This window comes from Solea solea, chromosome 10 (genome assembly GCF_958295425.1).
Source record: "Solea solea chromosome 10, fSolSol10.1, whole genome shotgun sequence".
NCBI classification, from domain to species: Eukaryota; Metazoa; Chordata; class Actinopteri; order Pleuronectiformes; family Soleidae; genus Solea; species Solea solea.
In genome coordinates this window covers 26905955-26928834 of record NC_081143.1, presented here as the reverse complement: position 1 = coordinate 26928834, position 22880 = coordinate 26905955, and the positions used below count along the sequence as shown (strand labels likewise).

The 22880-nt window shown below is 39.0% G+C and overlaps 2 protein-coding genes across 3 annotated transcripts; both read right to left on the bottom strand.

The window, feature by feature from the left end:
- Positions 1-74: 74 nt before the first annotated feature.
- Positions 75-10401, bottom strand: LOC131467606 (E3 ubiquitin-protein ligase pellino homolog 1-like). The gene is made up of 7 exons (XM_058641609.1): positions 10108-10401; positions 6405-6548; positions 4656-4785; positions 4144-4245; positions 2700-2900; positions 2424-2612; positions 75-2089 (listed from the first exon to the last, which is right to left on the bottom strand). Exons 2-7 carry the CDS (start codon positions 6479-6481, stop codon positions 1511-1513), a joined length of 1278 nt encoding a protein of 425 aa, XP_058497592.1. The 5' UTR covers positions 6482-6548; positions 10108-10401; the 3' UTR covers positions 75-1510.
- Positions 10402-11511: 1110 nt separating this feature from the next.
- On the bottom strand, positions 11512-22539 carry LOC131467639 (UTP--glucose-1-phosphate uridylyltransferase-like). 2 transcript variants are annotated; one of them, XM_058641663.1, is made up of 10 exons: positions 22369-22539; positions 19568-19683; positions 17672-17779; positions 15939-16124; positions 15357-15490; positions 14349-14646; positions 14063-14260; positions 12886-13128; positions 12461-12565; positions 11512-12156 (listed from the first exon to the last, which is right to left on the bottom strand). In XM_058641663.1, the coding sequence occupies exons 2-10, from the start codon at positions 19664-19666 to the stop codon at positions 12049-12051; spliced, it is 1479 nt and encodes a 492-aa protein (XP_058497646.1). In that variant the 5' UTR covers positions 19667-19683; positions 22369-22539; the 3' UTR covers positions 11512-12048. The 2 variants fall into 2 exon arrangements, with proteins under 2 accessions (XP_058497646.1, XP_058497645.1); XM_058641662.1 differs by lacking the exon at positions 22369-22539 and adding an exon at positions 20919-21163.
- Between the last annotated feature and the right edge of the window lie 341 nt (positions 22540-22880).

Below are 22880 nucleotides of genomic sequence, written 5' to 3'. Positions count from 1 at the left end.
TTTAGAACTCTGCGCTTCTGCCTGATTTTAAGAAAAACACGCAAGTCATATGAAAATGAAAACAACACTCAGGGTTAGACAACAACCACAGCAATGCTTTTATATAAAAATGTCTGTGTAGGTTGAGATTTGTGAGCAGGAAGAGAGTTTGTTTCGTGATTTTTGTCATTATTTTCATGGACCTTCAGTTAGAGTCTAACAGGGCGCAATACACACTCATTATAAAATCAGAAAAGGTTCATTTTAAAAAAAAAACAACACCACACAACCTAAACTGCAATTGTATAAAAGTCATAAGTATCAAAACATTACTTTTTTAGACCCTTAATGCATTCCTATGAGAAAATACTATTTATATACTTTAAATACTACTTTTTTTTGAGTAGGCTATTTGTAATCACTTGTGTTTCCAGTGTGCTTTTTATTTTGTTAAATAAATTACAGTCATTGTAAACATTTCAAGTCACATGACAGCAGCACCTAAGCGTTTTTTTTTGGTTGTTTTTTTACAATGTGAAGTTTGTTTTAAAATAAAAACATTTAGTCATCAAAGAGGCAACAGAATTAGGGTATAGACTTAAGATTGATGACATCGTGACACCTGCCAAAAGTGAAGCAAAACATATGGATTGCCCCCGCCCCCTGCCCGGCCCCTCCATATCAGCCAATGGGATATACATCACTCTGATATTGTCGTTTCTAATCAGTTTGTGTTAACATAGTTAGTTTAGACATAATGACTAACAGCTATGACCGATTCCAGATTGGTCAGCAGACTGTGTGGGGGGTGTGGCCTCAGTTGCCAGGGTTCGTTTGTGCAGTGGCAGGAAGTGTCGTGTTTATCATGTTTACCAAGATGTGTTACGTTGAGGAAATTTCACGAATTGCGATGTTATTGCAAAAAAAGGCAGAGACATCTACATTTCTTCTGTCCTGCATTTCTGATCCATCAGAAGACTCTAAATGCTTATTAGCTTTCACGATATTTCCGCTTACTTTCAAATATTTCAACTCGAGTAAGTGATGCGAGCAACGAGAATTTAGAGAATTTAGCATCTGGTCGTGTCTTTGCCTTTCATCTCCCGATTGAATATATTTCCACTCCGTCCTTATTGCGTTGCGTGAACATGATCTGCAGATAACTGTCATTGCTATTGCCTAGCAACAACGTTGCAAGTTCAACAGTCTTATTTGAAGGTAACATACACTGCCCCCCCCCCCCCCCCAAAAAAAAAAGGTCACATACTTTTCACCACAGAGCCCAGGCATTGCTGTGCGTTCCGGTAGTAGTCGGAAATCGGAATTTAACAGTCAGACACACATTCCCTGAATTAATAGATAATCAGCTGAAGGGACAAAATGGCTGCTGTTAAATTCTCATTTACAAGACAATAAAAAGACCTGACTGAAGAGGTACTGGAATAAATAATAAAGTCAACATAGCGTACAGTCATAAATATATAAAAAAAAAACGTATTAAGTTAAGAAAGTTGCAGACGTCCAAGCGTCTCTAGTCCAGCGGGCTTTGGAAGATGAGTCTGATGTAGCCGACGTCTCCGCTCAGCGGCTGCACACAGAACGGGCAGGCGGCGTGGAAGGCGTGCGTGCCGTGTGGCAGCGGGATCTGACTCCAGTACGCCGCCGTCTTCTCCGAGCAGACGTGGCCGCAGGGGACAAAGGCGTGGGTGGGGGACTCTGCGTCCACGTAGAAGCCCGCCTCGCAGCCCAGCCACAGCGGCTTGTAGGGGCCCCGCGCCCGGCACATGGGGCACTCTCTCTCCTGACACTCCGCCTCCACCTCGGGGTCGCGGCGCCCGCCCCAGCGGTGGTAGCCGTGCACGTGGCCGCAGCGCAGGTACGCCCACGGCTGCTTCTCGTCCGGCACGTCTTTGCGGCTCAGGCTGGGGAAGGCCAGCGTGTTGAAGCCCACGGGGCACTGCGGACGCCCGGCGTTCAGCTCCTGCCGCAGCGCCTCCAGGTGTTTGACGGTGGGAGTGTGCGCCAGGCCCTCAGCTGTCCGCCACAGCAGGGTGGCACCGCACAGGTCGATGAGCGAGCCGTCCACCAGCTCGTTGGACTCCGAGGACACCTGAGGAACAACAGGACAAGTGAGATGTTACTGGTCAGAACACGGAGAACGACAAAGAAACCAAAATAATCCCACCCACAATCCTTAAGAAACAGATCACATGACCGAGAAAAAAAGGACATTAAAATCTTAAGTCAAACACTTCGGCACTTGAAAACCTTTGTTATTTGCAGCAAAGAAACCAGAAATATTCACATTCAAGAAGCTGAAAAGTAAGAGAACTTTAATTCGTTTAAAAAAAAACAAACAAAAAAAACACTTAATGACAAAAAACAAAAATTAAATAAATGTTAGCATGTTTATCGCAGTTGCTCGGTGCGTCTGTCGGACTCACCGTCTTGCCCCTCTGCTGAGCCGATCTCGTCTCACGCAGCGTGAACACGTTGCCGCAAACGGAGATTTCCCTCCACAGGCCGGGTCCCGAGTCGCGGCTGAATCCGTGGCGCGGGTGCATCACCAGAACGCCGTTGGTGGTCAGTCCGTCCATCTGGCCGTCCTCCAGCCTCCACTTGGCCGCCCTCTCCTGTAAACGGTGGTGAAAGTCAACAAAACAACAGAAACTGTCAGACAGAGCACAGGCGTGAGGACCAGCGGCTCCATGGCGTCCTACCCCGAGGACGATGTTCTTGTGGGAGTCGAAGCCTGCGGCGTAGATCCGCACCGAGTACGGCGGGTTCCTCTGGCAGATGATGCGACAGGCGAAGCGGGAAATCGTGCTCTGAGCGGCCGAGCTCTCTGCGTTCTGGCCATAAGCACCGGGAACGACGTCGGTGACCACGAAGTCGATGGGATTCTCCCCCGAGCGTCCGACCTGCGATCACACAGAAGGAGAAAATTAGTCATGGCCTTAAATACAAATGGGGTTTAGTTCTTAAATACTCGCTAAATACTCTTGGTAACTCCTGCAGACACCTACTGTCGGACGTCTCTGAATGTTTGGCTGACAACGTGCATATATTCAATTATCGCTGTTTACAATGTAACACTCCAAGTTTAGCAACGGTTGTAAGTTTGTCGAGTACAAAAACTTGCGGGGAGTAGATTTACTGAATGACGTGTAAACACTAGAGGGCGACCGAAACAACTCCCAAGAACGAGCTCAGGAGAAATCCACAAAAGTTTTGAGCCGCTCCTTCTTTTGAGCCGCAGAAGACCGACGTTTTGGGAGAACTACAATTCAAAACGCCGTCTTTGTGTTGTTGTGTTTCCCAAACCTTTTACTAGTGTTGTAGTACCCCGAGATCAGTCTTGGTCTCGAGACCACTTTTTGAAGGTCTCGTCTCGGAATCGACTGCATTTTTACTGGGTCTTGTCTCGGTCTCGGACAAAGCAGACTCGGGATTTTATTTCAAGAACTGTGGGGATATCAATAAATTGCCTGTGCATTTTGGGATGAACTTGTTCATATCATTACTGTGATTTTGTGTAAATCGTATTGCTTCGGGTACAAACCAATAACTTGACTCATTTATCATTTGGCTGTCACCCCTCCCGCCCCCTTTCACACGCCCCCGACAGAAGTGCACGTGAGTGACAGGAGAAGAGGCCGTGAGAAGATGTCAGCCAACTCATCGATAATAAAATTTGGTTACCTGAACCACAAAGACTTTATGTGCATAAATACCTCCAAACGGAAACACAGCGCAACGTGTAAATTCTGCAAAGTCTTGGTCTTGTCTTGGTCTCGATACACTGTGGTCTTGGCACACATTTTCCACAGCCGATATATCCTTATGAATGGGTAAAGTAAACGAAAATCATTTTTATAATTTTTTTTTTTTAAAACACGCTTACGTCGCAATTAAAAAAATCTACAAATTCCAAAATCTACTTATGCCAGTCCGTAATTTTCTGGATATCACCAACGGTCTCGGAGTGACGGTGATGAGACGTGCGCGTGCCAAATTGGTAACAGAAGGGTTAACGACGGTTTGACAATAACATTCCACTCGCCGCCCGCCGCAGCCTCAGCTTTGTTGTCACATGACTAAGTGATCGAGATACACAAACCTGTCACGTCTGTGTTTCAGGTTTTCATCGTGGGAGATACGGACCTGGAACATGTCGGTGTCGCTGTCGTGAGTGTACTCCACCACCACCGTCTGAGTCCTGGACTGAGTGTAGGAGATGCTGTGCTGCACCTTGTTGCTGACGGCCTGAAGAACAAGCAACACACACACACACACACACATTCAATTGTGCTCAACTCTGACTGTTTAATCATGTTTTTTTCACTTTAGGTCTGAAGGAACATGGTGCTCCCTGTGCTGCTGCTGCACAATCACATGATAAAAGTGAAGAAGTAGCCTAGTTGTTGTTTTTTCTAGAAAGTATCTTAAGGTTGAGAATAATGGCCTATTTCCCACCTGCTCTGACCAGGTTCCAAGTGAGCTGAGCCGATACTGAAATGTGACGTCGACAGACTGCCGGCCACTGATCGGTCAGAGAGTGTCGTCACTGAAGAGTCATGAGCGCGACTTAAAAATTCTACTTATAGTTCCAAAATCTACTTATACAGTCAACTGTATAGTGGAAAAGTGAAATGTATGGATGGACGTGTTATTACCTGGGCAGCCTGTGGCGTGCAGGTCGTGTGGACAGTGCTCGGTTTCACCCCGTTGGCTTTATTTCTGCGACACAGAGCAAGGCGACTTTTCCTCCTTCCTTTGTCGCCGCCCGGCAGAGAACCGTTACACCTGCGACACAAAGCAATCACACTTTAAACACACTCTATACACACACTTTAGTCGATTTACTAACTGCTCACTCTCCCCACACTAAAGTCCATAGAGAAAATCTGTGACTTTAGCTCACGGGGACACAGGAGCTGCAGGTCTAATGCTGCCTCGTGTGGTCACTTTGTGTCACTGAGGTCAATCTGAACAAAGGATTTCAAACACTGAAGTCACTAAAATAAGACATTTGAACAACTCCTGTGTGCTGTGATGTTAAAATCACTGATTTTCTCTATGGACTTTGGTGTGGGAGAGTGAGCGGTTTACAAACTTCAGTTTCCTGCACACCTAGTAGCAAAGCAATGTCAGTTTCAGTCCAGACTGTGAGACACAGTGGGTCACGGTCTGTTTGTGTCTTTCACGTGTTACTATCTTCCCGAGGCATCAGGACGCCTGTTAGAAAACACACATTCTCACTGTGACTCATGACGCTTCACCCTGAAACTTCCTGAAAGCCGAGAGTCTGGAGCTTTTTAAACACGCCGTTGTTGTTGTTGTTGTTATCTCCAGAGCCAGAGGTCGCCGGCCGCAGGTCAGACAAACATCTGAGGCCAGTTAAGAGACCAAGTCCATTCTTTTAGGTAAAAGAGCAAACTTCCTGCCTTTCAGATAAAGTTACAGCTACTTCTGTTCTTACACAAGCGCTGACCAACCGACCCCGAGCTGCACCACATGATACGTAACCTCATGTTTGGATTTTTTTAATTTGAATTTAATGAGCAGTAGGACAGGGCAATTTATCGATTATTATATCTACTTATAATTCCAAATTTTACTTATAATTCCAAAATCAACTTATAGTTCCAAAATCTACTTATAATTCCAAAATCTACTTATAGTTCCAAAATCTACTTATAATTCTAAATCTACTTATAATTCCAAAATCCACTTATAATTCCAAAATCTATTTATAATTCCAAAATCTACTTATAGTTCCAAAATATACTTATAATTCAGAAATCTACTTATAATTCCAAATGTATTTATAATTCCAAAATCTACTTATAATTCCAAAATCTACTTATAATTCCAAAATCTACTTATAATTCTAAATCTACTTATAATTCCAAAATCTACTTATAATTCCAAAATCTACTTATAATTCTAAATCTACTTATATTCCAAAATCTACTTATAATTCCAAAATCTACTTATAGTTCCAAAATCTACTTATAATTCCAAATGTATTTATAATTCCAAAATCTATTTATAATTCCAAATGTACTTATAGTTCCAAAATCTACTTATAATTCCAAAATCTACTTATAATTCCAAAATCTACTTATAATTCCAAAATCTACTTATAATTCTAAATCTACTTATAATTCCAAATCTACTTATAGTTCCAAAATATACTTATAATTCCAAAATCTACTTATAGTTCCAAAATCTACTTATAATTCCAAATGTATTTATAATTCCAAAATCTACTTATAATTCCAAAATCTATTTATAATTCCAAAATCTATTTATAATTCCAAAATCTACTTATAATTCTAAATCTACTTATAATTCCAAAATGGAAAGTGGAACCGGCTGTTCGTAAACTCAATCTTGTTGCCGTGGCGATGTGAGCTTACCCCAGCACCAGGAGCTCCCCATATTTGACGGTTCCTTTGTTGGAGGTGGAGATGTTTTCCTGCCTGAGTGAAAACATCAGTACGACTTTTTACGACTGCGTCGTCTTCAGAGCGTTTCCATCGAAGGCGTCCTCACGACGTCACCTTCACAAACCAAAACAAACATCATATTTCATTCTCATCTTAATAATTTGTGTTCTAGCAGAATTTGAACATGTCGGATTTTGTAACACAGATCATAAACAGCAGATTCTATTTTATTTTAATAATAAAATAATAATAACATAGATTTATAAAGCGCCTTTCACAAAGGTCGCTGTACAGTTGGGGACAGATAAAAAGAAAACCAGAAAACACACATTAACAAAAAACAATCAGGTGTATTTACAGTGTTTTGTATGGTGGCCTGGAAGTGCAAAGCATTATTACAAAGTGCTTGAGACCAATAGATATTTTCGAAAACAAATTCCGAAAATTAAAAAAACCAAAAACTTAACTAATCCCGAAAAAAGAAAATCAAAAGTTGAAAACACATTTACATTTTTGGAAACAAGACAAGAGTCAGACTCAGGATTTGAAAAAGTGTTTTGTATTTTGTAAATTTGTTTCAGCGTTTTTTTTTTTTTAATTGTTTCAAAAAATGTAAATATGTGTTATTTGTTGTTCATTTGTTTGTGTGCAGCTTTATATCCCTCCCGTAAATCTCGTATATCGCGATATATAGACAAAAAATATCCAAAGATTATTTATAAGACGTATCGCACAGCCATACGGAAATATTGATTTGATTTGTGATATTTAATGGAGGAGTTTATCATGATACTTTGGAGCCACACGCACAAAACGCCACTACTGTCTTTGTGCAGGGAGCAACAAAGTGTCCATTGACTGAGTCACTGAGCAGAACACTGGACCTGATGTCCTTTATACTGTGACAGGAACATTCATTCATTTATATTCATGTATTCATTCATTAGGCTCGCGACACAACAGGTTATTATGATGAATTCAGCCGTGACGTGTTTGACTTTAAACAGTAGGGGGCACAAACATGTACAAAGCACGTTTGTGTTTGTTTTCTTTGGAGTTTCATACGTTTTATACGGTTTTAATAGAAGATAATGGAAATAAATGAAGGTCCTCGAGTAACTAGTTACCTGCTGGGAAACCGGTCGAGTCAATGGGTAGAAGTTAAAGTTATTTATGGTGACAACATGAACACAGTCAGTGAGGAGGAGGCTCCAGTGAGTGGACGGCAGCGACTGATGAAGAAGATGATGACGATGAAGAAGATGATGATGATGTCATCATCACTCCTCTGAAACAAACCACTCTCTTTCCTCCCGTGGCGGTGACGCAGTGATGTCATTTGTTTATCGTCAGGCTGAACTAGACAAAGCTCTGTGGGGTCGAGGTTCTTCACACGACCAGTTGCCATGGAAACAACATTTATCATTTATATCTTTATATCTTCATTTATCTTCAAGTGTTTGATGATCACATTGTGATATTTATCATTGAATTGAATTTTACAAAGACACATACTGTGGCAGTGACTCTTATGGTCTATAAAGACCAATGTTGGCTGTATATAATAACTTTTTTTTGCTTTATATGAAGACAAATATTGGCTGTATATAAATACAATGATTGGCTGTGTATAAAGGCAAACACTGGCTGTATAAAAGAACAATCAATGACTATATAAACATAATCTTTGGCTGTTTATAAAGACAATCTTTGGCTGTATATATAGACAACAATTTTTATATAAAGACAACGATTGGTTGTATATAAAGGCAAAGATACGCTGTATATAAAGACAAACCTTGGTCATTTATAAAGGCAATGCTTGGCTATATGTAAAGACATTTTTGCTTTATATGAAGACAATCATTGGCTGTATATACATATAGACGATCATTGACTGCTCATCCGCTGTATATCCCGACATATGTAGTTGATGCTTATACAGCCAATGATCGTGGACATATACAGCCAGTAACTGTCCTTATATTCAGCCACGGTTTGTCTTTATATAGTCAGTGATTTTCTACTCGGGGGCCAACGTATGCGCGCGGACAGTTGTAGAACAAAAAAGGGAAGGAAGGGACAAACTTGACGTTTTAATGGGACAAAGACGGCGTGTGCAGGGACAGATGCTCTGCTGGGACGGTGCATGTTAATCAGTTTGTGTGGACAGAACAAAAGAGGGACAGCTGGACGCAGCAGACACACACACACACACATAAGTGTAATTACTTGAATAAACAAACATAAACATAGCCATAAAATAACTTAATTTTTCACTTTTGTCACTTTTTAGTTCACAATTATGACTATGTGTCATAATTACAACTTTAAACTCATAACTATAATAGTTTATCTCACTACTATGACTTTGAATCCCTCACATGACTTTTTTCCACTCATATTTTTAAGACCTTCCAATAATTTAGACTTTTAAGTTTTGGCTCATAATTCCAATTGTTTATCTTAAATTTTAACTTCTTATTTCACATTTATTACTTTCTCATACTTATTTTGTGTCATTTAGTCACCCATGTGGCTTTCCCCTCATAATTATAACTTTTGACTTGAAAACTTAAGTTTCTTAACTCTTTATTTTACAATTTTTAGATATTGTTATATCTCATTCTATTCATAAAAAAAGTACTTTTCTCATCAAACTTTTAAAATCTCTTTTTAGGTCATAATTATGTATTTTTGTCACCCATATGACTTTATTTTCATAATTATAACTTCTTTGTCTCATGATTTAAACTATTCTATTTCAGAATTATGAATTTCTATCTCATTATTTTAATTCTTTAAGCTCAAAATTATTATTATTATTAGTATGTTATTAGTTTGTTATTAGTTTCTCTCATTACTATGACTTTTGTCATAATAACAAGTGGACATGCCCCATCATGTCAACTTTATAAATGATGATAATATAGTGATTTAAATTTTTCATTTCACACTTTCTATCTCATATAATACAGTATTTGTCATTAATTCAACTTTTTTTAAACCTGACAGTTATAAGTTCATACTTTTATCTCATAATGATGTCTTTTTATCACATAATTATGTATTTTTGTAACCCATACAATTATTTTTATAAGTATCAGAAGACTTATTTCATAATTATGACTTTCTATCCCATAATTACAACTTTTTATCTCTATTTCAACTTTTTTTTAAATCCCATCTTATTACTTTCATGACACAATCATGTCCTTTTTTGTCACCCATATAACTACTTTCCCTCATAATTATAGCTGTTCAGTCCATAATTTAGCATGTAACATGTAATTTTAAATATTTATTTCACAATTTTTTGTCATTTGTGTCTTTTGGTCACACGCGTGACTTTTTTCCTCTCCTAATTAGAACATTATGTGTCATTATTTCGATTTATTATGTCCTCATTTCCACTTGTTGCGGCTTAACCTGGAGTATAATGATATTTTATTTTATTTTTAAACACAGACATTATTTTTGTCTTCTCAAGCTTGTGATTTAAATTGCGATTCTCCTACTTTAACATGTGGCTCTTTTATGTTGACGTGGAACAAATTCAAAAACTGACGTAGAAACAACTTCGATAAACAAAACAGTATGATAAGAAGCAGAAAATGGTAATTTTAAGTGGTTATGGTTTAGGAGAAATGAAATATGTGGAGGGACAACTTACCGAAATGTGTGGTTTTCTCCTAAAATCTCGTCGAAGTCGCGGATTTAAAGTCTCTGCTCCGGCCACAAATGTTATGAACAACTCCCCCAACATAGATTAACTTCTGCTGGTTAACATGAGGTTTAAGCTTAATTGAAGTTCTTGTGGCTTAAACTCAAAATGTCACTAACAACAAATAAAACAAAAAGGAAATCTCAGCGTGTTTTGTGTGTTCGTCTCCGCTCTGATAAACCGCTGTGAATCTGCTTTTCTGCCTCTGATTGGCTCATCCGCACACTCGCACTCTGCTCTAGCCAATCAGAGTAACGCTGGAGGCGGGACTTCCTGAACTGTATCAACTTCCTCTTGATCTTTTCAAAATACAACTTGCTTTTTTTTTTTTTTTTTTTTAAAAAGAGAACATCAGAAGATGAAAATGACGAAAAACCTCATCGTAATCCATCCAAAAATAACAATAACACAGAAAAATAGTTACATTAAAGAAGAGTATTATTATTTTTTTGAAAGAGAATTAAAAATAAAATAAAACAGCATGAATTCTGAGATTAAAGAAAAATTCATAATTCTGAGATTAAACAAAATGTCAGAATTCTGAGATTTAATTTTAATTTAAAAACAAAACTCTCCTCGTGTTTCTCTCCAGCTGTCAGCTGGTTCTGGGCGCCCAAATTGTTGGACTCAAAACCATCACAACCAAAAACCTCGGTACCACACGTTCCTGTATGTGTCTCTTTGTGAGGACCATAAAAAAACAGGTCACCAACTGGTGGCCCGTGTGCCAAAACTGGCCCACCAGCATTCCTATCTGGCTTTAGTCGTCAAAGGGACACAAGTAAATAAATAAAAAAAAATCATATAAAATACACAGTTTGTTTTAGTACTTCGTGGTTTCAGTTTTATTGGACAGAATACCTCTTGTATTCATGCACAAGTAGTATAAAGTACCTTTACTGGTTACTTTCTGACAAATCCATGGTCGAAATTATGATTTTTTTTCCCATGTTTTCTTGAAACACACACGCTCAAATCTCAATTAAATTGTTTTGGACCCCAAATCTCCCATGACCCCTCTGTGGGTCACAACCCAGACTTTGGGAACCCCTGGTTTATGTAGCATGATACAATCTTTTTTTACTGTGATTAAAAAAGGGGACTTAAGATATGTTATTGAAATTGCTTGAATTTGACGTGTTTTAAAGGCGTATGAACGCTAAAGTGTGTGTGTGTGTGTGTAGAATTAGCCTCCCGCTGCCTGCAGCTGGTCGTTCACTACATTCCCGTCATCAGAACTCACTTCGAGACCAAACTACAGCCCAAACAGTTCAGCGTCCTCGGACACTTTGACCACATCACCAAGGTAATGCACTGAAACACACACTCACACACCTGAAAATAAGCACATGATAAATAAACACCTTTTTTAGTTTTTACATTTTTTATACAGGACTACAACGACCAAATCTCAGCTAAGCTGGTGGCCATCATGGACAGTCTGTTTGAGAAGGTTCTATCAAAGGTAAAAGGACAAATCTACAGCGATCTAAGAACATGTCCACGTCTTTATCTCACTGTTAGACAGAGCTGCTGGTCCACTGCTGCCTCCTGTGGTCACTTTGTGTCACTGAGGTAAATCTGAACAAAGGGTTTTAAACACAGAAGTCACAAAAATAAGACATTTGAACTCAGTGATGGAGGCAGCAGTGGATCAACAACTCCTGTGTACTGTGATGTTAAAAACACTGATTTTCTCTATGGACTTTGGTGTGGGAGAGTGAGTGGTTCTACAAACTTCCGTTTCCTGTTGGAAATGTCTGTCTAACAGTGAGATAAAGACGTGAACATGTTCTTATGATATCATAGACACCAGTATCTTAAACTTAGCTGATTTTATTAGTCTGTTGTCAACATGGAACCAAACCCCAAACTCCTCATAGAGAAGCCTCAGTGGTCAAGGATGCGCAGGTTTCCGGAGACGATCTTATTCTCCAGCATCGCTCCAGCGGGAATATCAATCCGATCTCCGTGATTCGCGATGATGATGACGGTTCCCTGAAAAAAAAAAAAATGTAGCAAGTTATATCTGATTTTTTTATATATTTGTTTAAATCTGGATCATTTAGTTTTGCTCTAAACTTGATTATTTATCATTTAATTCAATATTAAAGGATTACGCCACCAAAAACTGTAGCAGCAATCTTTTTTCTGATATTTCAAAGAAAATATATATTTCATCTTTTCACTCAGATAAAATTTTGGTTTGTTATTAATGTTTGCTACAGGGAATTTTCAGAGCCACAAATGAGAAATGAACAAAACGTAGAGGGTCAAAGGTCAACGACATCAGAATCTCTACCTTCAAAGAAACATTTTTCCCGAAGGTGACGTCTCCGGAGACCGTGAGGTGATCCAGCTCCAACATTTCCGGAATGTTCTCAAATCTGGCGAGAAATTCCTGAACCTGCAAAACAAAAAATGACAAAAAAAATGTTTGTGTCTAAAAAGCGACTGTTTCATTGTTGTTAAATATTTTGATGACATTTTAAAGTTTAAATTTTTCAGGTTTCAATGGAATTTTAATTAAGTTTTAATGACATGAATTTTAAGCAAGTTTTCAATTTCCAATAAAATTTGAATGAATTGAATAAAGTTTGACAGCCAAGTGTAAATAAAGTTTCACAGGATCAAAGAAAGCTCCTCCTCCTCAGTGACGTAATGATGGGGGGGGGTGGGGGGGGGGTGTCAACCTAAGCCCCACCTCCTCCACAGTGACACACTGACCTTGGTGAAGGAGCTGCCCAGCTTGACGTGCGGCGTCGTGGGGAACTCTCTCTTCTTGCTCATGGTGAGCGAGCCAGCGTCCAGACTGTAGAGGTTCGACATCACCAGCAGGAGGTCAGACGACGTCTTCACCGGCAGGAAGCGGCTACGCGGGACATTCACACCCATGGCGTTTTTAAAGCTCTTGATTGCGGCGCCCACCGCCGTCTCCAACTGGATGACGTTCAGGCCGCCGTCCAAAGTCTGCGGACAGATTTGGCTGTTTTACCCAAGAGTCAGAAAAATGTTATGTATGACCATTTGAAAGTTTTCTATATGGTTTTACACAAGTCGAAAACATCATTAAAGATGTAAAAGTAAAGTAAGGAGTCAAAAACATCTTAAAAATGTAAAAGTAAAGTAAGGTTTCAAAAACATCGTAAAAATGTCATAGTAAAGTAAGGAGTTGAAAACATAAAAATTTAAAAGTAAAGTAAGGAGTCGAAAATATCATAAAAATGTCATAGTAAAGTCAGGTGTCAAAAACATTGTAAAAATGTAAAAGTAAAGTAAGGTGTCAAAAACATCGTAAAAATTTAAAAGTAAAGTAAGGTGTCAAAAACATCGTAAAAATGTAAGAGTAAAGTAAGTAGTCAAAAACATCGTAAAAATGTAAGAGTAAAGTAAGTAGTCAAAAACATCGCAAAAATGTAAAAGTAAAGTAAGGAGTCCAAAACATCGTAAAAATGTAAAAGTAAAGTAAGGAGTCAAAAACATTGTAAAAATGTCATAGTAAAGTAAGGAGTCAAAAACATCGTAAAAATGTAAAAGTAAAGTAAGGAGTCAAAAACATCGTAAAAATGTCAAAGTAAAGTATGGAGTCAAAAACATTGTAAAAATGTCATAGTAAAGTAAGGAGTCAAAAACATCGTAAAAATGTCAAAGTAAAGTAAGGAGTCAAAAACATGGTAAAAATGTCAAAGTAAAGTAAGGTGTCAAAAACATGGTAAAAATGTAAAGTAAGTTTGATAACATGGTAAAAATGTTGTAAAAAAAAGTCGGAAACATGGTAAAAACTTTAAAGAAGTGGGAAATGTCCGTTGATTTTTGTGACATTTTAACGCTAAAGTCAAAGGTCTAACACGTCAAAAATTGTGAAAACATTGCTGACAGGTGTGCAGGTGAGTGACTGCGCTACCTTGGGGTTGACGATGATCTCCAGGTCCATCTTGTTCTGCTCCTGCAGCCTCTTGATGGCCGGCAGTGAGATCCACAGGTTGTTGGTGTTGAAAATCTTGAACTTGGTGACGGACTTGAACTCGTCGACGTGAGCCTTCGGCACTTGTGCAATCTCCAGCAGCCTCAGATGATCCTCGTACTGGATCAGCGTCCCGCCCTGCGCAGAGGAAACAGGAAGACAGTGAGAAAACGCCGACTGACTAAACGGGGGGGGAACTCTGTTGTTGCATTCGCCGTGACCTGACCTTGACGTCGGCTCTGGTCTTGTCGGTGACCTCCATGATGAACTCGCAGCGCTTGTCTGCCGGCTGACTCATCAGGTGGTGGAGGATGAAGAGGTCGACGGTGGCGCCCAAGTTGTCGATGTTGGACACGAAGATGTACTCCTTCCCCTCCGAGATGAGTTGGTCCAGCAGCCCCGAGTTGTGGAAGCTGGCGTAGATGTCGCCGTGTCCCGGTGGGTACCACGCATCGGTGTTGTCGCCGCTCATTCCCAGGTGTTTGGCGACGGGCAGCAGAGACTCTTTGTTGATTCTTGGATACCTGCGAGTGGAACGTTACTAGGTTTCATCTCGTTCACATGGTGTTTTACATTGATCCAGATTTATATTCAAGTTTCAGACTTTTAAGAGAACATTTCTGGTTGAAAATGTGCATCTCACACCAAACCCCATAGAGAGAAATAGTGATTTTAGCTTGCGGGGACACAGTAGCTGCTGGTCTACTGCTGCCTCGTGTGGTCACTTTGTGTCACTGAGGTCAATCTGAACAGTGGATTTCCTGATTCGCTAAACCAGTACCGTAAAGTCTAGAGAAGCTTCGCCGGTCAAAATAGAAGCGCCTTGTCAAAATTTAAAATACTTAAATAATTTATTGACTGTAGGTCCAGGTCCATATAGGATGGCGTCTGGGTCCAGACTCGGACCGCGATCCTTCTGTTAGTGACCTCTGCTCTATAGGGTTTGGTGTGGGAGAATGAGTGGTTTACAAACTTCAGTTTCCTGTTGGAAAGGTCAGTGAGATAAAGATGTGAACGTATTTTTAACATAATCGTAGACTTAAGTTGATGTAGATTTTATTGTCCAGTGACTAAAATCTGTCCTCATGAAGACCAAAACCTAGTCCTGATGAGGCAGAACCTCATTTCTGAGGAACTGCTTAAGGTTAGGACGAAGATCTGACTTGTGGTTAAGTTTAATGTTGGGGTTAGACATGGACTGCTTAAGGAAGGTGTGTGTGTGTGTGTGTGTTACCTGCTCTGGTTGAATGTGTGTATATCAACTCGATGGTGTTTGTATTTCTGCAGGATTTTATTTGTGTCTTCGTCAGTGTTGAACGAGTTCATCAGAACCAGTGGAACGTTGGCGTTGAAGGTTTTGTTCAGATGCTGAAGAAGAAGAAGAAGAAAACAAACAGGTTCAGAGCCGAGGTCACCGCCTCGAGTCGCTGCGTCTCTAGAGCTGCAACTAACGATTATTTCCATAATCGATTAATCTGTCGATTATTTTCTCGATGAATTGTTTGGTCCATAAAATATCAGAAAATCTTAAAAAATGTTGATCGGTGTTCGTCAAACCTGGAAATGATGATGTTCTCAAATGTCTTGTTTTGTCCACAAACCAAAATGATTGACTTTTAATGATTTCTTTGTTATCCAGAGCAAAGAAATGAAGAAAATACTCCCATTTAAGAAGCTTTAACTATCGAAAATCTTGTTTTAATCATGAAAAAAGCTTTGAACCGATTAATCGATTACCCAAATAGTTGTCGATTAACTTAGTAATCGATTAATAATCGATTCATCGATTAATTGTTTCAGCTCTATGCGTCTCTACCTCGATCTGCTGCACCGTCAGGTCCAGGAACGTGTTCTCGCTGCGGACGCTGATCAGACTCTTGGGGCCCTTGCAGCCCATGCTGGTCCCCAGACCGCCATTCAGTTTGACCACGGCCAGCTTGTTGAGGCTGGCGGCGATGTCGGCGGGGAGACCCTTGGCTTTGATCTTCTCATAGGGCTGGATCTGAAGAGACACGCCGTCAAACACTGGTTTAAGTGCGAGTAAAGAGATGAAGAGAAAAAGAACAACAACACAAAAATGTATAACTAACCACTTTGATAAAAAAAAGTTGTGGAAAAAGTGTAAATTAGGTTTCAAATCATGTAAACGCTTCCAGTTTAAGAAAATCTGATCACATGCTTCACTCTGCACACTGTTAAAAATGTAAATTGAAAATCAGCTAAAGCATTTTAGCTGACTCCTGTTGTGGGCTGCTTATTTTTTCTTTTTGGGGAGAACAGTACTTGGTGACTCAGTTGGGGAATTGTAATGACTCAGCACAAATGTGTCGTTAACAGCTTCATACGTTAATAAATGGTCTAATATAACTGTATCAGACTGATATCGTTATCCGTTGTGTTGGGAAATCAGAAGAGTATTAGTGCCACCACAAACTGCACGAATTCCGAGATTAAAGTCCGACCTTTTTCTCTGAATTCTGACTTTAATCTCAAAATTCAAACTGTGTTTTTTTTTTTTACTTTCTTTCAAAAGATCTTTTTACATGTGGCCCTATTACTCTTCGGTAATATTGTTACGTTTTCAAATGTTCGCAAATATGGACAAAGGAAGCAGATGAGATAATGTTACTCAAGTTGGCAACTTAATGTTGTAAATTAAATAAATAAAAACATGTTAGTGTTGGAAAATGAAAAAAAAAAGTTGAGTTTAACGTTAACAACAATGTTGATCAGGGATGTACCGAAATGAAAATTGTTGGCCGAAACCAAAAACCGAATCTCCTTTCTCTACGCGCCGCTTTATAGAAACTCCTTAGTTAACTGTTCAAAGGTGACAAGTAGAGAGAGAACGTTCTCCATTAAAATCCACTGGTGTGAAGTGAAGCCTGTTTCAGTCTTTTTTGGCCAACGTAAATCACCCCCACGCCCGCAGCTTTATCAGCGTTAGGACAGTGTTTGTTAATCAGGAAATGCGAACAAACTGCACTGACAGATGACCTCTGACCTTTAATGACTTTATAGATGACGCGTGTATGTGTCATTATATAATCTACATCTTAAACAGCTGTGTGTGTGTGTGTGTGCATGTGACTTATCTAAAACAAGACTTTGAATGCTGCAGTGGTCAAACTATTCTTAGTGCTAACCTTCAGTCAGCTGTGTGTGTGTGTGTGTGTGTGTGTGTGTGTGTGTGTGTGTCTGTGTGTGGGTGAGAAATGTCACCATGCCGACCGTCAGATCAGGTTTCTTTAGTTTGACGACCGTCTCTGTTCTGTCGTAGCTGAATCATTTAAACCAGCGGTCTGGCAGCTAGTTAGCCTAGCTTAGCACAACCAATGGAAGTGTGTGTGAGACGGACATGGTTTTGTTCATGACAACCTTTACATTGTGTGTTAGTGAACCAGACCAGGACTTTATGTAGTCTAAATATAATCGGGTCACATGTTGCTCATGGCGTCGGTTTGTAACAGTTTGCTGACGTTGGACGAAAGGACAGACGACGAGCGCCTGAAACTCTTTGAGATTTGGTGAAGAGCGTGCGGTGCTTACCGCTTCCTCTGGCGGCCGGTTGATCTTGGGCCACTCGACTGAAGGACCTTTGACCCGCAGGAATCTGTGGAAGAGGTTCTTGAAGCCATCAAAGTCTTTCCTGGAGATCTGAGACATGGGAGAAGAGAACAGTGATTAGAGATGAAAAAACAGAAACTAGTACTATTCAGAAGACCAGAGAATCGGTTTCTGATCAATTTGAACACAGATGTTAAAGCTTGGTCCTCCTAATACTGTTATTAAAACGACCAATTAACCAAAACATGTCAATTATGTAACAAAAAAACCATGACATGAACAAATAAAATTGCACCCAGAAACCCATTTACTAATGTACCGAAAAACACGAGTCACGCTACCAATTTTTTTTTTTACAAAAAACAGATTCACGTTAGCAAAATGTTGGGAAAATGTGACATTACAAATAAACAATGTTACTGTTAAAAAAGTTCAAAGTTTGACACTGTTATAATGTTACAAAAACAATTCACAAAATGTATCTAATTAAAAAACAAATTGAAATATGTTGTAATGCTAAAACCAGGGCTGAAACAATTACTCGATTATTAATCGATTACTTAATTACTCATCAACTATTTTGACAATGGATTAATAGGTTTGAGTGTTTTTAAGATTCAGATTTTTAGGTTTTTGGACAAAAACAAGACATTTGAGAACATCATCCTCTCTAGGTTTGAGAAACACTGATCAACATTTTATGGACCAAATGATTACTCGATTAATCAAGAAAATAATCGACAGATTAATTGATTATGAGAATAATCGTTAGATGCAACCCTAGCTAAATCCTTACAGACTAAAAAAGAAAAACTCACGTTACCAAACCTTTTTACAAAATGTAACTTACAAAAAACGTAACTAATGTTAAAAAAAATGATGTTGTAATGCTAAAAGCGTTACAGACTTGAACAAAAATGTAACATTTCGGAAAAAAGGAAAAAAAAAACAACTCATGTTACCAAACTTTTTAACTAATGTAAAACTAATGTTTTACGTTAAAAAAAAAAGAAAAAAAAAAAAGTTACGTTACTATACGTTGTAAAAAAAAAATCATGTTAGAAAACATGTCACTCCTGTTTTGGGGGCGGAGCTTTGACTTTTTTTTTCAAATCTATAACAAAATAAAAAATAAAAATTCTATCCTGTGTGATATTTATCTCAGTTTTACTGTGGATTATTGTAGATTAAACATCTGTTCTGATGTGTCACATGGTTCCTGGGTTGTTCACCTCCTGTTTCACCAGCCGGTCACTCACACTGACACTGTGTGTGTGTGCGTGTGATAACACAAACATTTGTTCTGTAGATTCAACAGAATCACAAGTTTTCACAAAGATGAAATGTAGCTACAGGTCGTCTGTTAAAAGTAAATCATTTCAAGGCTACTTAACGTTACGGTGACTTCTCAGTCCACACTGACACACCTGAAAACGTAGGTCACATGACCATTCACATATAAACAGGAAAGCACTTGGTTGCCTAGTAACAGAAAATCCTCTCAATAAGGAACATGATGGTTAAAAAAGTCAGCAGGGATTTGTTTTCTTTAAGCAACAACAATTTATTTTATTTTCATCCACACTAAAACACTACCACGGTTTTCAAAAAAGACATCCCAATTTCTGTTTGTCCACACTAAACCACAACCTGTGCAGTTTTCAAAATAAAAGCCGTAGTTTAAAACAAATGTCTCACTTTCTGGAACAACATCCCAGTTTTCAAAATAAAATCCAGCTCAAAACTTTTTCAAAATAAAAGCCAAAGTTTATGTTTATTCATACTAAAACACAACCCACAAATCTTCAAAATAAGCCATATTTATGACAAAAAATTTTTTCACAGGACTCACAAAACGTGACAGTTTCTCTCTCTCACCTCCGCCTCCGCTGTGTTGCCCGTAGCGAGCAGCCCCTCCAGCTCACGGTGCATCAACTCCTCGTGCTGCTGCCGCAGCTTCTCCTGGAACTCCGTCATCTCTCCTCTGCTCAGGTCTGCAAATATTCAAGCGTTCATTTTTACTTTTCTGTCACATTTTAACTCAACGTTATTTAATAAAACGTTAAAAACCAGGAGAGACAAAAAAGAAAGACTGAAATTAAGCTGTACTGTTTTACTCAGAACTGTACTGGGAGTCACGTCACCCCGAGTTCACTGCATTCCAGTTCATAAATCGGAAACGCGAACATATCTCGGGCTATCCGAGTTCATGACCTCGGTGGTCACATGACTTTACTAAAAAGAGTTTTGCAAAGTCCTTACGACCGTGACCTTTGATGGACAAATTCTACAGTCTGTCATCGTTGAGTCCATCAGCTGTTTGTTCTTCTGCAGCTCTGACGTTACACAGTAACACATTATACACACACACACACAATTTACACATAGACAGAATAAAATCTAACTTGTTCAAGTCTATAAATATCATAAAAAAAAAAAAAAAAACATTTAGTGAAATTCGCTAAACACAACAGTATTTCCCATTGATCTCTGATTATTATCACTTTTCAGATAAAGGATAAAAGAAATGTATTAAAAATAAATAAAATCAAGGTATGCAATATCCTCTATACGTTAAATGTATTTTTGATAAATCTCTAAACAAAGTTCCATAAAATTGTACATAATGATTGTATAAATAAATTTGATCAATAATAAAGAAATTTTTCTAAGAGAATTTGAACCATTTTACACAAAGAATTTTTAGGCTATGCAAAAAACAATCAAGAAAGATTTTAAAAATGGTCAATAAATGCCAGGATTATTATTTTTTTGCTCATGCAGCAAATGAAACATGAACACTGGTAAATATTGAGAAATTCACCGACACAGATTTGAAATTTACCGCAATTATTATCGATATCTCTTTATTTGGGCAAAATTTTTGTACCTAATCAGTAAATTTAAATTCCTCCCAATAAAATAAGTTTAAAATAAATATTTAAATTAAGACAGTTTAAGAGAATTTGAAAAATTTTACAAAAACAATTTTCAGGCGAAGCAAAAACAAGAACGATTTAAAAAATGGTCAATAAATGTCAGGATGATTTTTTTTTTGCTCACACAGCAAATGAAACATGAACACAGGTAAATATTGAGAAACTTAACCGGCACAGATTTGAAATGAATCGCAAAAAAAATAATTATTTAAATTTAAAACCGTTTTAAAATGTTGAAGAAAAAAGTCCCTGAACATGTTGCGAACATCGACTGAGATGCGTTCACTTACCAGCTACAAGTAGAGACATTTTGGCACAGTCTGCGTAAAAACTCTAAAAGCAGTCAAGTGTACGATCTGTGGACAGGAAGCAGCTTTGGCGGCAGATACGCCGACTCACAGGGAGCCGACAGATTTATTTATACAAATTAAAAAGTGGAAAAATGGTCCCAAAGTGGAAAAAACAACCCAGCTTGTGTCAGAGAACAACAGACGTCCTCGTCATCGTCAGCTCAGAGGAAGGTCACTGATCTACTGCTCTGAGTCTGAGCTCCACACAAAGCCTACACACCCACACAACCTGCCTGCATGTGTGAGACAGTCCTGCCCACTCACTGCTGTGACCTGCACGTCACACACACACACACTCCATAGTTTTACACTAGCGCTCAAATAACATTTTATTGCATCTAAGTTGCCCAATAGTGAATTTATAGTATTGCGATATTTGTGACTGAAGAAAAAGGCCTGGCGATGATTTGCTTTGACGTGCCACAAGGGGGAGCCTGCATCTTTTTACAGTCACTCGACGCTTCATGCACAAGTTCATTTAAGAGTCTCGTCTTTTTCACTTTTACGGTTCCGTTCATGCGACCACACACCAGCACTTTCATTCTGTCATGAGTGTGCTCCACTCAGGCAGGAAGTACTGAACCATTCTGTGAACAAATCTTTTTAATCGACTGATTCGAATGATTCAGTAACACCCAAAACAACTGCTTTACTAGTCACTCAAAACCCAGCATGGCAGTTTCACGCAGCCGTGTTGTGATGACTCCACCCACGCTAAGGAGGAGCTATGATGTCATGGAAAACGTTACCAAATCGAGTCGAGCTGTGCTGGAACTATAAAGTGGAAAAGCGCCAAAACAAGTCACCTGCTAAGTTTGAAGCCTGGCAAGTTTGACAAATATGCAATTAAAAGACAATCTTTGAATTTATAGATGGATGTAGTAAACGTCTTCAAACTTTGGGGGGCACCATTTCACATCTCAGTGTACTGCCTGTCGTAAACTATTAGAAGAATAATAAAAAATAGACAAAAGTCCACAGACAGACCTACAACCACGCTCCTATTCCAATACCTGTCTAATCACTGGCCATTACAAAACAAACCTACTTAAAAACGTATTTTTGCCACCACAGAGTCGCCCCATCAATATATAAATAATACAAATGAAAATAAGCTAAATGTGACTGTAAATATGACTTGGTTCTGGTGATGTATGTCTTTATTTTTACAGTATGTTAATATATTGACACGTGTGCAGACACACACACATTTTGCATTCATAGTGAGGACATTTGCAAACATAATACAGAATGTCTTGGTCCTCACAAAGATATCCATACAAGAACACACACACACACAGAAAACAAACGTGCGGTACGTGTGTGTATGTATGTACTTCCTGAGGCTACCTCCTGAGCTCCAGCTCCGCGGATGTGACCTGTTACTCACCGGGAGTTTGTGTCAGAGCAGCGGGGACACAGCCGGGTACAGGGAGACTCAGTTGGGACACGGGAGGAACAGCCTCAGGTCGGTGACTCACTTTGAGCAACTAAACATAATCGGTTCTGAGTCTCTGCAGTGTCATCCTGCCGCAGTTAGCTCATGTTGCAGCACGCAGGCTAACATCCTGCCGCCCCGCCCACCTACTTGGCACGCTGCCTTACACGAGGGCGGCGATTGGTTAAAACTCACTGTCAATCAACATTGAGCTGACAACACGTCCCGCCCACTGCCACCTGTCGTTTTAGGCAGTCAGTTTCTGTGTTTTGATTGTATTAAAAGATGTTTTACGTCATTTTCAATCACAATTTCATGAAATTCCTTTCCATCTTTGACACGACCTGTAGAATTCATGTGATATCTAATTTAACAGATTTAATTTGGTATTTTAAAACTTGTTTCTAGTTATTTATAATGTGTTAACCATAAGTTTTTTTTTCAGCCAGTATTTTTGCTTTAAA